This window comes from Macrobrachium nipponense, chromosome 30 (genome assembly GCF_015104395.2).
Source record: "Macrobrachium nipponense isolate FS-2020 chromosome 30, ASM1510439v2, whole genome shotgun sequence".
Lineage (NCBI taxonomy): Eukaryota > Metazoa > Arthropoda > Malacostraca > Decapoda > Palaemonidae > Macrobrachium > Macrobrachium nipponense.
Genome location: NC_087218.1, coordinates 57,639,201 through 57,662,165, shown reverse-complemented (window position 1 = coordinate 57,662,165; position 22,965 = coordinate 57,639,201). Strand labels below are relative to the sequence as shown.

Here is a 22,965-nt window from a genome sequence, read left to right as displayed (position 1 = left end):
CTTTATACTTCAAGTTATTCTTATGTTCATTGCTTTCTATGTATCCGACAGCAACATAATGCTAAAAACACACAATACGTTGCCGATGGTAATAAAGAGAAGAATCCTAATTATTATAAAAAGAAATAGGTAAACAGTAGCCCTAAAAATAAGAATCAACCAAATCGTGCTTAAGCAAACTTGGTTACTGTGTCATCTAGTCAACGGTCAGGGTCAGTCAAATCTGCCGAAGTGTTCAAAACAAAGCACATTCCACACAATACGCGACTCTAGCAGAGCGGGGAAAAGCGATGTTGGATCATTCATGCCAATACCTTTTTGAATTAAAAAGGAATTTTCCTATGAATCACACGACCTTCTAACATATTAAAATCCGTTTTGAACAAAAAGAGACGGTTAATCAAATAACTTATATAGAAGAACCAATCATTTGTCTCATAAAATCGTAACATTGTTCAAATGACCCAACAGAATTCTCCCACAACCACAGTCGCAGTTTGCACGCAAAATCTCGAGACGCATGCACCCTCGAATGTCTTAGTGCATGTAAAAAGACCTTGCTGGGATCTGAAATTTTAATCCTTCCCGACACTGAAATATAACGATTTCCGCGAACAAAGCCTTATACACGGTTGACTCACAGCAACAAGTTAATCTAGTAATTAACAAAACCTATACATATAAATATATCTTTTTTTTTTATTGTTGCTAATTTTTAATCACTCCCAACCAATCGTAGTTGAATCTCTCTTATACTCTATCTAAAGTAATTTCAGTAAAGTCATTCAAGCAGAGGTGATTCAGCAGAAAAATTTTTTTTTATCTTTTATCTGAATACCAGGATGTTTCTCCACTAGCGAGTGATCTCTGGGGCAAAACGGATGTCATTGAACATAAAATACGGTCTAAGGACAAAGACAAACATAAAGCTATATAAGTACCTTCGTATAGACCCCCAATGAAATTTCAAAATAGAGATAAATGACGAAGTTGAAAAAATTTTAGCAATAGGAGTCAATAGGAAATCAAATAGCCCATATAATTTTTCCCTCAAACGTCATGCCATAAAAGATCGGACTTGGCGTATCTGCGTAGATTTCTGTCGCTTAAACAAGGAAACGATTCCCGATCGTTTTTCAGCGCCATGTACCGACGATATCTCATCTCTGTTAGGTTAGAATAAATTTTTCACCAGCTTGGACTTACTTAAAGGCTTTCACCAGATACCATTACCTACCAGATACAATTACCTAAGTGATTGTACCTCATACACCGCCTTCAGCACACTCAGGGGACATTATCAATTTTTATGTATGCCTCCGGCTTACGTTGTGCCCCAATTACAATATAGTGTTTGGAGACTTTTAGGGGATACCCTACATGCCTATATGGTTGGTCTTGTAATCTTTTCTAATACCTTGGAAGTACATTCACATAAACTAGAGCTAGTGCTACAGAGACAAAGACAAATAATCTCAGAGTAAAATACCTAAATGCGAGTTTTAAAAAACCGAACATGTTTATTTAGGTTTTATGTGTCTAGTCAAGGTCTTAAAGTAGTCCATGGTAAGGTGTCGGCTATTCATAACTTTCTGGTACCTATTAACGTAAGGGGGATACAGCACTTTTGCGCTGTAGTGGGTATTACAATCGTATGTAAATATGTAACTCTTCAATCATAGCAGCTCCTTTAACAGATCTTACGAAGAAGGGCGTAGAGCTATTATGGTCTGAGAGCATCAACAGGCGTTCGATATCTTAAAATTGGAATAATGCAGCTCACCTAACTTAAAAAATCCCTGATTTGTATAAAGATTTTTTTTTTTATTGCAACAGACGCCTCAAACCAAGGGGTAAGAGGGGTACTACCTCAGCAATATGATAAACAGTTCTTTCCTATAGCTTTTTATTCACGTAAACTAAAGCCCTCTGAAAGTAAATATGCAGTAATAGGCAAGGAAGGGCTAGGTATCGTTAACTCACTAGTACATTTAAGTTACAATAATCTACGGCTATCCTGTTAAAGTCCTTACTGACCATAAGTCACTTACCGAGTTTTTCAAAGGCTTTAAACACAGTCCCAAAAGAACTCAGCGGCATATGATCATTCAGGTCTTTGAAGCCAAGATACGATATCTACCTGGGAAAGCAAATAGCATAGCTGACGCATTATCCCGCAATCCCACACCATACTGCAAAGAACCATTAATTTGGACTAAAAGATATAGAAACATCCGTGCCTATTGTTAAAACCGTATCTAAACAAAAAATTCATTAACCCAAGAGATCGTGAACATTGAATATCTGGGTTGGAGCGCCAAACTGTTACAAACTGAACAAAATAAGGGTCAACAGCAATAAGCAAAACAATAAACACTTCGAACGGAAACAAGGTCAGCAGCTAAGCAAAACAATAAACACTTCGAACGGAAACAGGGTCAGTCAGCTAAGTTGCAAAACAATAAATACTTCGAACTGGAAACCCTAAAGCAAAAGTATATTTAAAGTATGTATTCAGAATTATGTATCAAATATATATTATTAATGTAGGTCCGTGAACGAGGAAAACCCGAAGACACAGCAGGCGACTAACGACCAGGTAGTAGTACTAATCTTTCATACCAATCGTCCTAAACTGGTTGCATTCCGTCATCCAGGGTTCTCTATTATGTCACAGAAAGCCAAATCACTATTTTACTGGCCTACAATGCTTACAGATATAAAAAGCACATAACTAATTGTAACACGTGTCATGAAAACAAGGGACACACAAAGACACCTGTTAGTTTAAGGGCCTCTCACGTGCCAAATCAATCCTCGAAAGAATACACGTAGAATCATTAACAGAGTTACGAGTCTGACAGAGGAAATAAACACCTCTTAGTGTTAATAGTTCCCTTGACACGTTATATGGAATTAATAGCACTGAAAAACAAACACCGCAATTGAGTGCGCTAGGAATATTTATGAGTGCTAAATCAGTAAACATGGACTTCAACACATGATAATCTCTGACTCGGGTGGTGTAAATCAATAATAATCTTAACTCGTTGTGTGAATTCCTTTCCATTAAGAAAACCAATACTACTTATATTTTATTGCCCAGAGTCAATCAGTTTGGTAGAACGGATAAATAAGAAAGTGCCAATATCTTACGAGTTACAACTCGTGATATTGGATCCGAACTGGATTATAGCGGTTCTCGCGGTTTTAAATACCTTTATCATTCATATCTTGTATCTATAGAATTGATACCGCAAGTAGCCTTTATACGGTACGCGGCTAGGACACTTTTCCACATATTCAAGCCAACCATTAATTTATCAAAAAAAAAAATAAATAAATAAATGAAAAAAAAATAAATAAATAAAGAAATAAATAAATAAAATAAAATAATATGGATACAAGTGGTGCCGATATAATACACTCCGTAAGAAGTCGGAAGGTTACCCAATTATAATAAAAAAGGAATCACGATAAAATTAATAAGAAAAAACGTAACCATATGCAATAAGTGTTTATAAAATCCAAATACCATACATGTGTAAAGATTTGAACTCAAACTTAACACTTTAATTTAGTAGTCCATTCAGTATTATAGGGATATTTAATGACAAATAAGCTAAAAGTTCAAACACATATTCAAAACCTACTAGCATATTGTCTGTCAGTAGTAGTATTTCGTAGTCAATGAAAGAAAAAAAAAAAAAATATATATTATATATATATAGATATGTATAATATATATATATATATATATATATATATATATTATATAATATAATAAAATAAAATAACATAAAATAAAAGAGATTTTAAAGTCAGGAAGTCTAGAAGTGAAAATATATATCTATGCGAATAATCTTATAAGTCAAATGCAAGTCAAGCTTGATTAATATTCATTGGTTGGTTTTGTAGCTGACCTAGCTTTTATGTAAGTGATTACATAATAAAAATATGGAATGTTACTTCCATATATATAAAAAACTAAAAACAAAAAAAAAACTAAAGAGGTCAACCAGATTGCTTGCAGGAATGTGATCAGACCAGAGACGATAAAGTATTGCTAAGATGACGTATACAACTAAAGTAGGCTAAGATAACATGCCGTCACCTGTAGCCATTCATTTGTTTTGAAAACATTAGTCCAAGCTTCCTGCTTGAGACAACTACCGCGACCTATAATTCAAACGGCCAACGTGATTTGTAACTATGTCATCTGTGTGTATGTTCGTATGTTCAAGCTACTGTCTGCTTCCTTTATGATTTGTAAACGAGATAGTAGGCAGAGTTGAATTAGCCATCATCATTGGCAGAAGCGATCAAGCCATCGTCATTAGAAGAACTGTACATCTGTATCTAAGCTTCATCATGTAGATTTGAATTAGCCATCATCATTGGCAGACCTGTACAATCCTATCTGATATTCATCATGTAATCTCAGAAGAATAGATGTATTTTTTATACTTCGTGTTTTCTACTAGAAACCTCACATCAGAAAGAAGATATCATCATGAGTTTAACACATCGTCGTCATAACGAAAGAAGATACTTACTTCGTAAGTTATCATCAAACCCCAAGACACTCCAATGAGTATGGAAGTGCATAACCAACCAACTTAGCGTAAGATTATCGCAAGTCTAACATAACCTCATAGGGCGCCTTATTATACAAGGCAACAGCCCTTTCATATGTATTGATGCTCACCAAGAGTGGGTCCATCCACCACCCAAAGCCTGTTATGGCTATTCATATGAAGAGATCTGTCCATTAAGGGTTAAAAATTAAGTTTTCAAATATGAAAGTGACAATCTTTGTTAACCTGGCAACAATATGCTCAGAAATTCTGTGATGTCTGGTTAAATCAAGTGTACTATTTGCATCCATATATGTATTACTGTATAACTACTTTAGCATAGGCAATGACACTACTTCAAAATGATATTGTTAGTATACAATAAAGTTTTGTACATACTTACCTGGCAGATATATACTTAGCTTAGGTCTCTGACGTCACGACAGAAAATTCAAAACTCGCGGCATACGCTACAGGTAGGTCAGGTGATCTACCTTACCCGCCGCTGGGTGGCGGATGTAAGAACCAGTCCCCCTTTCTTGTCATATTATTTTCTTCCTCCTGTCTCCTGAGGGGAGGCTGGGCGGGCCATCAATCGTATATATCTGCCAGGTAAGTATGTACAAAACTTTATTGTATACTAACAATATCATTTTTGTACATGAACTTTCCTGCCAGATATATACTTAGCTGATTGACACCCTTGGTGGAGGGAAAGAGACACATACTTACCTAGAAAGTGGGGACAACACATGTTAAAGGAATAAAAAATATAAACCTCTGGTTCTTACCTGATTTAGGCAGAGACTTCATAGTTACTGTCTATTAGTCTGCGTTGCCTAAAGAGTCTCAGCGAGGGCGTGACCTATGGCTGAAGAACTCTTTGGGTCTACCATTGGGAACTGAGTCCACTTACTTGGCAGAATCCAAGCAGGATCTGGTCAATGGGGATCAACCCGATTACATGCCAGAGCCTATCACTACCAATTGCAAGGAGCCTCAAGCACAACCGATCACCTAACCAAATACTAACATTAGTATACGAAAGAAGAGCTGCCTCCTGCAACCTCCTTTGTACAACCAAAAACTCAAATTTAAAACTAACAGGGAAAAAAGATTAAAAAGGATGTGTTTCAGCTCCTGCCCAGCACTGAATCCGCCGATACGTAAGGGCCTAGCCCAAAACACTATCATACGTAATCGATACGTCTTTGAGGTAGTGATTTGAGAAGACTGATTTCAACACCTCCAAAAAGTGGCCTTCATGAGGTTTTGCAATGACAAATCTTCTTGAAAGCCAAAGACGTCGCGATGGCCCGTACTTCGTGCGCCTTAGACTTTCAGGAGACTAAACTGTTGCTGATTGCAAGAAGTGTGGGCTTTTCTCTGATAACGTTCCTGATAAAGAATGAGAAGGGCATTTTTAGATAAGGGCCTACTGGGGTCCCTTACAGAGCACCAGAGATTGCTCTCATTAGCAGCAAGACTTCTCTTCCTCTGAAGATAAAATTTCAGGCTTCTCATCGGGCAAAGAGATCTCTCCTCTTCTGTCCCAACTAAGGAGGATAAGCTCTTAATTTCAAAGCTCTTGGGCCACGGTGAAGAAGGGTTTCATTTTTGGCTAGGAAAGCCGGAAGAAAAGAGCAAACCGCGGAGCCTCCTTGGAAACCTACCTCACCTTCTAGAGCCTGCAGCTCACTGACCCTCTTCGCTGACGCATATAACGCACAGAGAAAAAGAGTCTTCATCAAAAGATCTCTGAACGAAGCTGTTATGGGAGGTTCGAACCTTGAGGACCTCAGGAAGAGCCAGCACGACATCTAGATTCCAGCTAGGAACTAAGGAGGAGGTTCTTTTAACCGTCTTCAAAAGAAAAATCTGATTAAATCATGGAGGTCCTTGTCTTCGGATATGTTTAATCCTCTATGACGAAAAAAACTGAGGAAAGCAATGCTCCTGTAATCCCTTGATGGTGAAGACAACTAACCCGCATTTTTCCCTCAGGAAGATAAGGAAATCTGCTATCTGAGTCACAGAGGTACTGGAGGAGGAAACTTTATTGAGTCCTGCACCAACGTCGAAAAAATATCCCACTTCGACTGGTAGACTCTAGATGTGGAAGGTCTACGTGCATTGGCGATAGCCCTTGCAGACTTTGCCGAAAAGCCCTTAAGCTCTGACGAGACTCTTGATAGTCTGAATCAGTCAGACTGAGAGCGGGGAGGTTTTTGTGAAACCTGTCGAAGTGGGGCTGTTTGAGCAGATCGAATCTTAGTGGTAGGGATCTTGGAACATCCACCAGCCATTCCAGTACCTCTGTGAACCAGTCGTGCGGGCGGGGGGCCAGAACGGAGCTATCAAAGTCATCCTTGCCCCTCTGAAGCTGCGAACTTCCTTAACGTTTCCCCTAAAATCTTTGAAAGGCGGAAAGGGAACGCGTAAAGATCCAGATGTTTCCAATCCATCAGGAATGCATCTATTGCCACTGCTCTTGGGTCCCGCAATAGGGGAGCAGTATACGTAGATCTATCCTCGCATTCCGGAGGTCGCAAAAAGATCGAGATGGGGCCTGCCCCGCCCCCGTCCGTCACAGCTCCTGGCATACGTCCGCGTGCAGAGTCCACTCTGAGGGAAGGACTTGATTCCTTCTGCTTAGCAGAGTTCCACTCTGACATTTCTTTCTCCCTCTACGAACCTGGTGAGAAGACTTATCTTCCTTTCCTCTGACCACAGGAGGAGTGCTCTCGCTGTCTCGTACAGGGAGAAAGAGTGAGTCCCCCCCTGTTTCCAGAATGTAAGCCAGGGCTGTGGTGTTAGTCCGAGTTGATCTGAACTGATTTTCCGTTTTACGAGGGGTTCGAAGGTCTTTGACGAGCTAACCAAATCGCTGTTAGCTCTTTCTTGTTGATGCCAGGACCGGACACCTGATCCCCATCCAGGTGCCTGACACTTCCTCTCAACCCGAGAGTAGCTCCCCAACCTATGTCCGAAGCGTCTGCATATAATACTAGGTTGGGGTTCCGAACCTGCAAGGAAAGGCCTTCCTTGAACAGTAGAGGGTCTAGCCACCAACGTAGATCCTCCTTTATCTCGTTGCGAGATACAACACAAAGTCCAGACCTTGAGATCTTCGATCCCAGTCCTCGTCAGGAAGAACTGTAGGGGTCTGAGGTGCAACCTTCCTAGAGAAACGAATTGCTCCAGCGAGGAGATTGTCCCCAACAGACTCATCCACTCCCTCGCTGTGCATACATCTTTCTCTAGAAAGATTGCTACCTCTCCGAACCTCCGGGTATCCTCTCTGGGGACGGATACGCCCGAAAAACCTGAGAAGCCATCAGAATCCCCAGATAGATACGCTCTTGACTGGGGATTAGCTGTGACTTCTCGAAAGCAGAGAAGCTGCTAGACTCAACGTCAATCGTAAGTCCTCCAGACATTTCTCCTTGGATTTGGCCCTGATAAGCCAATCGTCCAAGTAGAGGGAAATCCTCACTCCCTCGAGATGAAGCCACTGGGCAACGTTCTTCATCAGCCCCGTGAATACTTGAGGGGCCGTGGAAAGGCCGAAGCACAGTGCCCTGAACTGAAAAACGTTCCCTCCCCACATGAATCTGAGAAATTTGCGAGAAGAAGGATGGATCGGCACATGGAAGTAAGCGTCCTGAAGGTCCAGTGACACCATCCAGTCCCCGGGACGAAGAGCTGCTAGGACTGATGAAGTCGTCTCCATAGCGAACTTCCTCTTCTTCACAAAGACATTCAGGGCGCTCACGTCCAGAACCAGCCTCCATCCTCCTGAGTTCTTGGGAACTAGGAACAGACGGTTGTAGAACCCCGCGGAAAGAGGGTCCTGAACCATCTCTATTGCCTCTTTCTCTAACATTAGCTCTACTGCTAGAGCGATGGCTTGATTCATTAGTGGGTCTTTGTATTTGGCCACCAGTTCCCTTGGAGTGGTGGTCAAAGGTGGTCTCGAGATAAAGGGAATGAGGTATCCCCTCTTGATGATAGCGAGGGACCAGTTGTCCGCCCCCTTTCGTGCCCAGACATCTGCAAAGTTCAGAAGTCTGGCGCCCACAGTTGCCTGGAGGACACACGAACTACTTCTTGGCCCTAATAGACCGAGAGAAGGTCCTTCCTCTTCTAGGTGGTCTCGAACCTCTGAGGAAGAAGAGCGAGATGAAGGGCCTTCCTCGAAAGGGTTCTTGTCCTACTCTGAGTCTCCTTCTTCGTCTTCTGTTGGAACGAAGGTTTCGGAATTCTAGCAGAGCGAGCCAGGCAATATCCTGCGTCGCTTTTGCTGACAACACGAGCTGGAGTATCATTAATTAATCTTCTTCGGAAAGAGTTGCGGAGAAAGTTGTGAATACAGCAAGGAAGCTCTCTGTGCGTGAGAAACCGCCTTGGTAAGAAAAGAGCAGAAAACGGCTCTCTTCTTGACTACTCCTGCACCAAAAAGTGAAGCAATCTCCCCGGAACCGTCTCTCACTGCCTTGTCCATACAAGACAGAACTGCGTGAAGGTCTTCAGGTGAAAGTGTGTCTTGCTCTTGAGTCCTCTTAGCCAAGACTCCAAGGGTCCAGTCAAGAAAGTTAAAAACTTCTAAGACTCGGAACATTCCCTTCAGAAGTGATCCAACTCGCTCATACCCCACGTCGTCTTCGCAGAATTCAGCGCCGAGCGACGTGCGGAACTCAACCGAACGAAGAGAAGTCCGAGTCTGCTGAAGAGGGAAGAGTCAGACCCAGGGCTCTCCTGACTCGTACCAGAACCCCAATCTTACCCGTCAGTTTGGACGGGGGAGGGGGAAAAGAAAAAACGGTCTTGCCTTTCTCTTCTTTTGAAACCAACCAGTCGTCGAAGTTCTTAAGAGCCTTCTTCATCGACACTGTCGGCTTCATCTTAACGACTGAAGACTTCTTAGCCGTATTGGTCGTTGAAAATAAAGACGGAGGAGACGGAGGAGCAACGGCCGAAAGAGACTCCCCAAAATCTTGCAAGAGGAGATCTGTTAGTCTCTTATATGAAGAAACCGAAGCATCCTTGGGCAAATCTTCCTCAGAATCCCCAATAAATTCTTCCGAAGAATGACGTTTAGAGGTTCTACTGCCCGGAGGAGAGCTAATCCTTGGAGAGCGCCTGTTCGGAGAGCGCCTACTAGGCGAGCGCCTACTGGGAGAAAATCCACTGGGAGAGCGCTTACATGGGGAGCGCCTACAAAGAGAGCGCCTACTAGGAGAACTCCTACTAGGAGAGCGCCTACTTGGAGAGCGCCTACCAGGAGAGCGCCTATTTGGAGAGCGCTTCCTAGGAGAGTGCCTACTTGGGGAGCGCCTACTTGGGGAGCGCCTACTAGGAGAGCGCCTACTAGTGGAAGCTCGCCTGTCGGAAACAAAGTCTATATCCACAGAAGAGCGTCTTGAAAAGGGAGAGCGCCTATCAGGCTCTCTGCGCCTGCTAGGCTCTTGGCGCCTGCCATCCTCAATACGCCTGCCAGGCTCTTGGTGCCTATCAGGCTCAAAACCCCTACCAGGCTCTTGACGCCTGCCACGGGGAGAGAAAACATCCACAGAGGATTCCCTGTCAGTAGCGCGGCGCTTACTAGGCTCTGAGCGCCTATCCAATCGGGAGTTATCCAACGGAGAAGACTGCTTCCCTTGCCGCCTACAAGGCTCTTGGCGCCTACTAGGCTCTTGGCGCCTACTAGGCTCTTGCGCCTACTATGCTTCGAGCGTCGTCAAAAGGAGAGTGGCCACCAGGCGAAGAACTCTTCCTTCGCTCCTGACGAAAACGAGGCTCTTGACGTCTGTCAAGCTCTTGACGCCTAACTGAAGAGAGCGGAAATCCTGAGGAGAGCGCCTGTTCCGGCTCCTTAACTTGCTGACATGCTCACAATCTTGCTGCGAGAGAGGAGAGCCTACTCGGAGAATGATCCCGAGCTTCAGCCTGCACTACTGACTTCCTGCTACCAGGCTCAAAAGCTTCTCTAGCCAGAGGAGATCTAGGCAGAAGGACGTTTTTAGACTTCTTCACCGGAAGGTGAGGGGTCCTTCCGACGATGAGAAGTCCCGGCAATAGACTCCGCTAAAGCCGCAATCTGCGCCTGCAGACCCACCAGGATACGCGCAGGAGACCTCTTAAAACTATCTACCAGGAGAACGAAGTCCGAGAAGCCGAAACATGGAGAGCGTAAACAGAAAGACGAAATCTTGGCTCTCTTGCGTTCCACTTCTGGTTTCTTCCGCGAAGGATTCGGATTCGGGGCTGGAAGGAAGGGCGCAAGGAGCTTTCCAGGGCCTCTGAGAGGGCGAGACGACTCCGAGCTCCACTCTACGCTCAGGAGAAGGCGACGAAGATGACGAGAAAGCACTGGCGCAATAAATCCTTCTTGGTTCGATCCAAGGCAGCCTGGGAACGAGCAACAGGATCTGCCGAGGGGACGCCTGACCCGGTGGGGGTTCTTCCTAACCTTTCCGCGGCTTTCGCTTTCCTCCTCCACTGGGTCTGGGAGTCTGGAAGAGGTCTAGGCCTGGAAGCGTTAGTAAGCCGTCAGACGCACCCTCCACTGCACTAGGGGCACTGCACTGATCGCTTGCACTATCATCACTCTTACCTTGTCGAGAGCGAGCGAGGCTCTCCTTACTCCTGATCGAGGCTCTCCCGGAAGCAACTTCCGAAAACGCATCTTCAGGTTCAAAGCTGGGCGCAGGGGCTGAAACCGGAGAAGGAACTACTTCTACTACAGGATTCTCAGCATCAACTTCACTCACCCTTGATCTACTAGAGCTCCTTGAAGAAGCCTTGCGCGCCCTATCCTTCTCTAACTTTCTCACATAAGAAGAAAGAGCCTTCCAACCATCCTCATCCAAATTCTCACTCTCTTTGCAAGGGTTATAAAAGAAAAGAGCATTCATTCCCTCTACAAAGACGTACATACAGAGTAAGGATCTAATGCAGCTTTAGGAAGCCTAACTTTACATTCCTTCACTGAACAAACCGTAAATAAACTAGGTTTCCTAACTTCAGAATCATCCATGATTATATATTCTAAGAGAAATCTAAAAGAAAAATCCAAATAACAATCCAAAAAGCGTATGCCAAGCTAACAAACAAAGGGTACTTCACCAAAATCCAAATCGTCGGCAACGAGAAAGAATTTAACTATCGTAAGGACTGAACAACAGGTGTTGTCCAGCCGGCGACAGAAAATAATATAACAAGAAAGGGGGACTGGTTCTTACATCCGCCACCCAGCGGCAGGTAAGGTAGATCACCTGACCTACCTGTAGCGTGTGCCGCGAGTTTTGAATTTTCTGTCGTGACGTCAGAGACCTAAGCTAAGTATATATCTGGCAGGAAAGTTCATGTACAAAATCATTTTTTATCAAACATATAAAACCAGCTATTCTTTAAAAGTGATCTGTGGTTAAAATAAAAGTAATTGCACTGTATATATACTACAGAATTGGAAATCCTAGTTAAGGAATATTGAAAACAAAATATTCCTTACACAAATATCTTTTTAAGTGATTGCAACTTGTTCCAGTGTGTGAGCACATGCTCTGAAATTCTAAGATTTGTGGTTAAAAAGAGGTAATTCTGCCTCAGCCTACCAACTCCACACCCAATGAGATTGAAACATCACTGTTAACTCAATTACATACCAACAGAATTTGGCGATTATGATTCAGACTAAAATGTCCCCAGTCAAAACACATTACCAATACACTTCAATCATCTTCACGGTAAGATTACATGAAATCTACAGTATCCAATCAGTTTGGTATTTTGACTGACTTGCACCATACTTCATAGCTGTTTATGTTTTGTTATTTTTCTCAAATAATTTTAACTAATTTTTTTAAATCATAAAAATCAACCATTTTTTGCTACTTAAAAATTTCATCATACTTACAGCCACAAGCCACCAGTGATTGATATGTAGAAGGGCGTAAAATAAGAGTAAAATCGTGAACCTTGAGGCTGCAACCATCTGAAAATATCAAATCAATGGAACTGTCAATAATCACTTTTTAAAGTTATTACATTTTTTTACAGAATGATATAAGCTACAGTAAACATCACATATTCATACTAATTCAAAATGGTTTCATTCACAGTAGTATTTCTTTTAGTCAGAGAAATCTCTGATTACCAGATTAATAGAGCCAAGGGCCCTACCAGATAATTGCGAAACCCAGATCAGCACAAGTAAAAAACTGTAAGGGTGTATACTGGCAACTCAGTACCCACATATAACCATAAATACAAAGCAAGCTTATAAACAACAACCATCACACATTAAGCTCAAAACTTTATGCAAAAGGGAATTATTTACCCTTTTCCAACATATTTGTAACAAAACATGTGTAAATAGACTTGAAAAAAGAAAAATAATATCTATTTTTCTCTCTTGTAAACAACACACAATTCATTAAGTAGGTAGCCTACCTATGTTTGCCCACAGCCTATCATGGTTTTATGACCATTAATGTATCTTTACATAGCAATTATCATCAGTTGTTACCAAATTGTATTACCATACATGAATTACAAAATGTGTGTGTGAACTATTGGCTTAGGCTGGGTGTTACACTTACAGTATTCATTTGCATAAGTCAAACAGGCTATTACAGATTACAGTTGCATTCAAGACATAGGTAATGGTAATGAAGCTAATATATTACTTACTGAATCTATTCATACAGTATTATTGTGTTATATCATCATCATAATACATATATATATAAAAAAAAACATAATCTGCTATATCCATTCAAGTAGGTTAAGCTAATCATTACATTCTCAGGAACAGCTGACTGAGCCTACTACCAAAAGAACTAGGAAACTCATTTTGTAGTTGCTACAGGAAACAAATATATTACTGGAATTATTTTATTTTTGTAAAATAAAAACAGGTATACAAAGGTAAACTAACATACTTAATGTTAAAGTCCTCAAAATTGCAAAACAGCCATTTCCAGATTCATTTGTTTACCTCACACTCGATATTGTTCAAGACAGTCCTTTGGTAAGTGGTGGCAATTATAAGAGGATGTTATGGATTGTCACACAAATGGATAAGCTAATCTTGTTTGAAACCCTAGCCTACTATAATCTACCAAAAATGAAATTCGTTCAGTAGGTAAAGGCTATCATGGAAACTGTCTTTGTATGTAACACCGTTTTTACATCTTTAGTGCATTTGGCATTTCTCAACGACAACTGCCCAAAGCAAATCCATTTTAAAAACACTATAATAAAAAGTACAGTGGAACCTTGACATACAAAGTCCCAACTTACGAAAAATTCAAGTTACGAAAGCAAAAATGAAGATTTTTTTGCCTCTACATACAAAAATAATTCAGGTTACGAAAGGGTGTTACTGTAAAGTCCCGAGATTCGCCCGGACCACCAAGTCCAATTTTAAAACTCACGCGCCGCCAACTGAGTAGACTTGCCACCATCCTCCCGCTCTCCCATTGGTTCCTGATGCTAGTCACCACTGTAAGATCCTGCTCTCCTATTGGTCAGCATCTCTCCCATCGTGCTCTACATAAAGGTGTTCTTCGGCCACTCGGTAGCAACATCATTATTGTAAGCACGCCGAATTCGTTCATTCATATACGATTTAGTTTGTTAACGTAAATTCATGTCAGTGATTTCGCTTTGTACTTTATCGTGTTGTGTGAGAACTTTAATACATAACTTAATTACGTACGTATAGTCATGGGTCCCAAGAAAGTTGCTGAAGTTCACAGAAAGAAGAGGATGCTTTCTATAGGGACAAAGATGGAGATTATCAAGAAGTATGACGCTGGCATGCACTTGAGTGTGATCGCTAAGGAATACGGCTGAAATCCCTCAACGATAGGAACCATACTTAAGCAGAGGGAAGCCACCAAAGCAGCTACACCTTCCAAGGGCGTGACTATTTTGTCCAACAAGAGGAGCGAAATGCACGATGAGAACGAGAGGCTGCTTCTTGTATGGATAAAAGACAAAGAAATCGCTGGCGATACAATAACCGAAACCGCAATCTGCCACAAGGCCAACACTATTTTCGGCGATTTGATTGCCCAGGCCGAAGACGACGGAGGAGAAGGGACATCAACGCCAACCCCAGACTTCAAGGCTTCTCGTGGGTGGTTTGAAAAATTCCGGTAACAGACTGTCATCCATTCAGTGGTGCGGCATGGGGAGGCTGCTAGCTCGTACTCGAAAGACTGGCCTTTTTTAGAAAAAAATGCCTCGTCGGACGTACATCACAGAGGAAGAGAAGCTACCCGGGCATAAGCCTATGAAAGACAGGCTTAAGCTTGCACTTTTTTCGAACGCCAGTGGGGATTCCAAGGTGGAGCCCCCCCCCAACTTTTGTGTATCATTCCGAGACTCCTCGAGCCTTCAAGGCCCACAAAGTGCTAAAGGAGAAGCTTCCAGTGATGTGGAGGCCTAATGCGAAAGCCTGGGTAACGAGACTTTTGTTCACCGAGTGGGTAAATCTGTTTCAGCCCGACAGTGAAGAAATTCTTGGAACAGAAGCGCCTCCCTATGAAATATCTGCTGGTGTTGGACAATGCCCCTGCTCACCCTCCTGGCCTAGAGGAAGATATTCTGGCAGAGTATTCTTTTATCAAGGTTCTTTATCTTCCACCTAACACCACCCCTCTCCTCCAGCTCTTATGTTTCTCCCTCCTTGAACAAACCTCGTCAGGAGCCGTATCCCTCTTTCCTCCGTCCAGATCAACAGATCCCTTGCCAGCTCGTAAAGGGAGAAAGAGTGTGTCCCCCCTTGTTTTCTGATATATGCCAGAGCCGTGGTGTTGTCCGAGTTGACCTGGACCACCACGCCTCTGACTTCGTTCTCGAAATGCCTCAGTGCCAAGTGTACGGCTATGAGTTCTTTTGCGATTATGTGCCAGGTCTTCTGTTCTTCCATCCAGATGCCTGACACCTCCTTCATCCCTAGTGTTGCTCCCCATCCTGTGTCCGACGCGTCGGAGAACAACACTAGGTGAGGGTTCTGAAGAGACAAGGACACTCCTTCGTTCCTTCTTAGCGGTTCTAACCACCATCGCAAGTGGTGTTTGATGCTCTCCTCTATGGGAAAGGTATCCATAAGATCTCCCTTCTTCCTGTTCCAATTTCTTCTTAGATGGTACTGCAAGGGTCTCATATTCAGCCTCCCCAGAGAAACGAACTGCTCTAGCGACGAAAGGGTGCCCAGAAGACTGAGCCACTCCCTCGCTGAGCTTCGTTCTTTCTCTAGGAAGACAGAGATCTTTTCCACCCCTTTCGTAATCCTTTCTTGGGATGGATATGCTCGAAAACCCCGAGAATCCATCCGAATCCCCAGATAGACGATGGTCTGGCTGGGGATCGTGTGAGATTTCCCGAGGTTCACGAGCAATCCGAGAGATCTGACTAATTGCAGAGTTATCTCCAAGTCCTCCAAACACTGTTGTTTTGACTGTGCTCTTATAAGCCAGTCGTCTAAGTAAAGCGATATCCTCACCCCCTTCAGATGTAGCCATCTTGCTACGTTCCTCATCAACGCCGTAAACACCCGAGGAGCTGTCGAGAGGCCGAAGCACAAAGCCCTGAACTGATAAATCCTTCCCTGCACCATGAACCAAAGGTATTTCTTCGACGAATGATACAGAGGAACGTGAAAGTAAGCATCTTGAAGGTCGAGGGAGACCATCCAATCTCCTGGACGGAGAGCAGAGAGGACCGAATTGGATGTCTCCATGGAGAACTTCGTCTTCTCCACGAAGCGGTTCAATGCACTCACGTCCAGGACCGGCCTCCACCCTCCCAAGGCTTTTGGCACCAAAAAGAGGCGATTGTAAAAGCCCCGAGAGTGCGGATCCTGTACTCTCTCGATGGCCTCCTTCTCCAACATCTGCTGTACCAACCCGAGAAGGGCATCTCTTTTTACAGGGTCTTTGTATCTCGCTGACAGCTCCCTCGGTGTCGTCGTCAATGGAGGTCTGTTCCTGAAGGGGATGAGGTATCCTTTCTTGAGAACTTGTAGGGACCAAGAATCCGCTTTCCTTGAAGCCCATGCTTCTGAAAATCTCAGAAGTCTGGCCCCTACTGGTGCTTGGAGGACTGGAACCTCATTTAGGATTCTTTCTCGGGACTCTGATAGAAGATCTTCCTCTTTTCTCCCCTCCTCTCTTCCTTGGGGCTCGGCTAGAAGTTCTACCTCGAAAGGGCTGTTGGGCAGTTCTTGGCTCCCTCTTCGCGACAGGAGCAGCTGGTCTAGGCTTTCTTAGCGATTGTACGCCAGCAAATCTTGTGTTGCTTTCTCAGTAAGCGTGTGGGAAATATCCCTCACTAACTGAGAAGGAAACAATTGTTTAGACAGAGGGGCGTATAAAAGAGAAGCCCTCTGTACTGGAGAGACTGCCTTGGTTAGAAAAGAACCATAGACAGACCTCTTCTTCAATACTCCTGTCCCGAAAAGGGATGCCACTTCAGCCGATCCATCCTGCACCGCCTTATCCATACAGGCCAGAACGCTATGCAAGACTTCTGGCTCTAAAAACTGAGGGTCTTGCGTCTTCTTGGCCAAAGCCCCAAGGGACCAGTCTAGGAAGTTAAAAACTTCCAAGACATGGAATATTCCCTTGAGGAGATGGTCGATTTCGGACATTGTCCAGCTTGTTTTGGCCGATGGAAATGCGTGTCTCCTAGCCGAATCCACCAGGTCGAGAAGTCCGCTTCAGCAGATGAGGGAAAAGCAAGTCCCGTAGATTCTCCTGTGCTGTACCAAATCCCTCTCATTCCCGATAGCCTGGAAGGGGGACAGGTAAACACAGTCTTTCCCGCCTCCTCCTTGGTTTTAAGCCAATTTCCGAAAGACTGCAAAGCCCTCTTCATTGAGATGGTCGGTTGCATCTTCAAAAAGGAGGAAGACTGCAGTCTTCGTACTCGAAAATAAAGACCGAGGAGAAGGAGGGGCAGCAGGACTCAGGGACTCTCCAAATTCTTTTAATAAGAGGGCTGTCAATGTCTTATAGTCAGTAAGACCTGCCCCCTTATTTTCTTCAGAGTCCGAGACATCTAATTCTTGCTGAGTTTTATTCGGAGACGAGTGCGCAACTGGAGGAGGAGGACTCCTCTCTCGGGAAGGTGAAGGGCTCGTAGCAACACCGACTGCAACCTGACAAGGGCTACGGCCGCCTGTGTGACGTCTTGAGTCCCTGCCAGGCGAAGGCCGATGTTGTCCTTTTACACTAAGGCCCTCCTGACAAGGACGACGGCCGCCTGTGCGACAACTCTCGTCCCTATCAGGGGAAGTCCTTAAATGTCTCTCGCTTTTCTCAGAATCAAGCCCTTCCTGACAGGGGCTACGGCCGCCTGTGCGACGTCTAGAGACCCTGTCAGGAGAAAACTGATCCTGAGAAAAATCCCAAAGAGGAGCCTCCAAGTCCGCTTCAAACTCCGATAATGTTTCAGAATCATAGCGCCTGAAGCTTGGTCCTTCTAGTTCGTATAAGTCTTTGCGCCTGCTTGTCATATGATGGATGTCAGGCGCTCAACGCTTGGTAGTAGGTTTAGGCTCTTTACGCCTAAGATCAGGCTCTTCAGGCGCTTTACGCCTGGCTTCAGGCGCTCCAGGCGCTTTGTGCCTCATTTCAGGCGCTCTAGGCGCTTTGCGCCTCGATTCAGGCGCTTCAGGCTCTCCAGGCGCTTTGCGCCTCCTTTCAGGCGCTTCAGGCTCTCCAGGCGCTTTGCGCCTCCTTTCAGGTGCTTCAGGCTCTCCATGCGCTTTGCGCCTCGTTTCAGGCGCTTCAGGAGCTCCAGGCGCTTTGCGCCTCATTTCAGGCGCTCCTCGCCTCAGGAGCTTCAGGCACTTTGCGCCTCACTTCAGGCGCTTCAGACGCTTCGCGCCTCATTTCAGGAGCCTTGAGTTTTGATTCAGGCGCCCCAGACGCTTTGCGTCTCATTTCAGGAGTCCTAAGCGTTTTTCTTCTCGTTTCAGGAGTTTCAAACTCTTTGCGTCTGATTTCAGGAGTTTCTGGCGCCTTACGTCTGACTTCCAAAGTTTCAGATGGTTTACGCCTCGATCCAGACGCCTCAGGCGCTTTTCTTCTAGGAGGAGATTCAGGCTCTTCTAGATATTTATATAAATCCTCTCGCCTTGACGGTGTTTTGCGCCTGACAGGAGCCTGACGTCTGGCTGGCGCCAGGCTCCTGGCAGGAGCCTCGTCCGAGCTCTCAGAGAGTTCCATAGGACGGGATCTTTATACAGTATTGATCAATATTAATGATTTAAGATTAGTAAATCATTTTTGTATCATAAAAATGTATTTAGGCATGAAAACAACATAAAAATACACAAGCACTCCTACTAATGAAGATATCTGCTTTTGCATATTCTCCAAAATCTTCGTAGCTAGGTCCTCTTTTTCAATCTCCGATGAAGGAGAAGGAGCTTCTGAATAAACCTCCTTCCTCCTCTTTTCTGGAGGATATTCTTCCGGAAATTCTTCAGGGCTAGAATAAAATGCTGGAGACTTCCACGATCTCTTCGAAGGTCTCGATAATCTATCTGAACTCCATCCTTTCTTCGACGACGAATCAGATGAAGAAAAACACTGTTTCAGGACGTCTTTCCAACGACTGTCCTTGGCAGTCTGGGACGCAACTACAGAATCTGCCGAGGGGACGCCTGACCGGTGGGGATTCTCTGAAACCTCCCTGCGGCTTTCGACATTTCTTCAACTCTGGGCTTGGGAGCTTGAAAGAGGTCTAGGCCTGGGAGCGAGACAGAGCCGATCAGACGCACCCTCCACTTCACTGGGAACACTTTCACTGCACTTACCTTCTAATTCCTTTAGTTTACGCTCCATTTCCAGAAGCGAAGCTTTCAGACTCGCAATTTCAGATGCTGAACTTGCCGAATCAGATAATTGAGAAGGTAAAGCTGTATGGGAGGAAACAACTGGGTTAGAGATAGGCAATCGTCCGCTAACTGGCTCGTTAGAGACCGACCTACTCCACACTCTTGGAAGAGGCTTTTCTAGCCCTATCCCTTTCCAACTTTCTCAAGTAGGAATCAAGCATCTTCCATTCCTCCTCATTCAAATCCTTGCATTCATCACATGTATTCAATTGTGAGCATACATTCCCTCTACAATTCTTCCAAGTGGTGTGAGGATCTACCGAAGCTTTCGGTAGCCTCACATAACAACTCTCATTCACACACTCTGAACGAAATCGAAACGTCAGACATTATGAGAAAATTCCAAATCCAAAATCCAAAAAACAGTCCACAATAGCGTATGCCAAACCAAAGATCCAATACGTCACCAAATAGCAGTCCAAAAGATCAACGGCGTAATGAAATTCGAAAGTCAAAGTCAGGAGGAACTAGCAAACGATGTTACCAGTACCGGTGACAGAGAAAATCTGGCTCAAGAATGGTAATGGTTCCTATTCCTGCCACCCAGCGGCAGGCGGGTAGATCACCTGACCTACCTGTAGTGTGTGCTGCGAAATTTGAATTTCTGTCGGGGACGACGGAGTCTATAGCTAAGTATATATCTGACAGGGAAGTTGAATGTATGAAACCTTATTTTTAATGTTTTGGGTGCATTGAAAACTTATGTAAACTGCATTCTTATAGCATTTTTCATCAAAAAAAACCTTCGAATATTGATTATTTTGCATTTTTGGTGTCATATTTCATCTGCCAGATGAGCGTTGTAGGCGTCGTAACCCTGGAAATAATGTCTGATGAATATAATTGAAAAGCGTCGTAACCTCGGAATGTCGTAGGCCGAGACCGTCATAACCCGGGGACTGCCTGCTAAATCGCTAGAACACGATTGGCACTTAAATCTGCAATCAATTGCCTGTTGAAGACACTTATCAAAGTTCACTTTAATGGATTCCTCTGCTGACTGATGGCTACTAAAGACAGTGTCCCATCTACCAGCTAATGACAATGAAGACATTGATGGTACTCAATCAGCTGAGATTTTGAGAATGTAAACAATGTGAATGGCATACACTGACAATATTTATATTCTGTAAATACATTTAACTTTTGCAAATGATCATTTTATCCAGAAAATATTTAGGTTAATAGAGGTTTTGGTTTTTAGAATTACAGATAGAGATTGTAAACCTGTATCTAAGTGAGAGCTTGCTCATCCTACATCCAATTATGGTAATTATCCAAGGTAATTGCCATAGTTTTATTCACAGTATCAATAGCTACGTCGCTAGTGATTCATTCACTTGAATTACCTTTGGTTTTTACCATTATTACAGATCTTTTGTTTACAGTGTTGATAGCTGTGACAGTGGTTAACTATTGATGCACCAATCGACACTTCAGGGGTTGGCCTATCACTGAATATCTCAGAAGGATTTAAGGTTTGCATTCTATACTCGGTGTACAAGACAATCCCCCAATTTGTGGTAGATTTTTTAAGGTTAAACAGTTGCCTTATAAGCCGGCATATGTTAAGTATTATATGTTAAGTATAACAGACTCATAACAATATCTCTCTAGCTTACAAAAAGCAGCAAACTTGGAGACTATTTATGACACTTGGAAAAAAATATCAGACTGCCAAAGTTAGAAATATACAAAATGATAAATCATCAAGTTCACTGTCATAATGAACATAACATGCACAATAACATTAAGCACATTATTATTTGTTTTTGAAGTATTCCTAACATACTGTACAACTACCATCAAAACAATAAATATTTGTAAATATTTATTGTCCTGAAAAGTGGGGTTAACAGTCATACTAGCAGGTGGTAACCCCAACACCTTACCTACCTGTCAACAGTTAATTACCTTATTAGTTTTCAGTGACTGGACCAGCTACCACTAGACCACAACATGGTAATCTCCCAGTAAAATCCTTACCAAACACGACTTCAGCAGCTGAATCTGAAGTGACCACAAGGTGCTGATGATAAGGAATTGCCCTAAAGGCACCAGGTCCAACTTCTCCAAGAGTGCTAAGCACTGACAAACATAATAAGACCTGATCCAGTCTTAATTCTGCTGTTGCTGCCACATCCTCAACCAGAAAAACAATAAAAATTTCAACTTCAACAGAGGTAAGTTTAATACATGAGCGAAGCGCATGTGTGTAGGGCACACAAGATGGATGTGGAGAATGTGTGGATGGCATTTACTAGTGGAGTTGTTGGTTCCTCACCCTTAATGACCTGCCAGTAGTTCACTACTTTGTTCCAAAGGACCAGCTTTCAACAGAGTTTATCCATATAAAAGACTTGAACTTTGTATTCTCGCAGGAACAAATGAATCATGAAAAATTAACAGTAAGTAGGAAAATATGAATGGTGTTTACTGCATGAGTGGGTTGTTCCCTAAAAATTTTGCTAACTGCCCCTTGTTAATTATCTTGCTCCAAAGCTTCAAAAACTGGACCAAGTTTTTGAAGAAAGTATAAACATCCAAAACATTTAAGATTTGTATTCACTTAGAAACAAATAAAGTAAGAAAAATTATCATTAACGAACAATACAACTGCAATCCTGCTAACATGGTGTATAGTAAAAACACCGGGGAGAGTGAAAAGAACACTGCAGGTTCATGAGAAGAGAGACAGGTGACTGAGGCATACTCAAGGATCTAAATGGTGCATGCATGGTGAGACTACCACTCTTCTATGCGTCAGACAAAAGACTGGTGAACTCAAAAAATAACCAAAATATATGTGGGTTGCGATGAAACAAACATAGGCAGAATAGTACAGTGGTCCACCCGTATTCGCGGGGGATGCGTACCAGACGCCCCCGTGAATAGTTAGAACCCGCAAATGTTTGGAACCCCTATAAAAACGCTAAAAACAGCCTATTTTGTTAGTTAAAACTCAAGAAAAACCACTAAAAATGTTCATACTTGGTTTTTTTAAGTTTTATCACAAAAAGTGCATTTTATAATGAAAAAAAAAAAAAAACAGGAATTTGTGGATATTTCTCATAGAAAAATACCGCGAATGCGCGAATTTTCCGCGAATAATGCGGGGAAATGTTCCCGAGAGAAATCCGCCAATGTGTGAGTCCGCGAATCCGGAGAACGTGAATACGGGGGGGCCGCTGTATTTCAAAAGAAACAATATCCTGATATCTAGATATGTACATCAAAATCTCTTCCCAGAAGTTGGTCATCTTTTCTCAAATTTCACACAAATTAGATAACTGAATTGCGACCTAACCAATGACATAAGCGTACTATTTCCAACTCCTCATCTATATATGATATTTTGTTTAACCATTTACACCATGAACACTTTTAATGCATCTGGATGGATCACAAATCACTCAGGATCAATGTTCCTATTATGAATTCCATGCAGTTGTAAGTTTTAGCAATATT

General features: G+C 43.1%; 1 protein-coding gene across 1 annotated transcript in view; it reads right to left on the bottom strand.

Moving 5' to 3' along the window:
* LOC135202169 (steroidogenic acute regulatory protein-like) overlaps window positions 1–22,965 on the bottom strand; it is a 321,018-nt gene that overhangs the window by 105,801 nt on the left and 192,252 nt on the right. Inside the window, 1 exon segment of the mRNA XM_064231424.1 lies at window positions 12,496–12,573. Within this exon segment, the coding sequence (XP_064087494.1) occupies window positions 12,496–12,573 (78 nt within the window).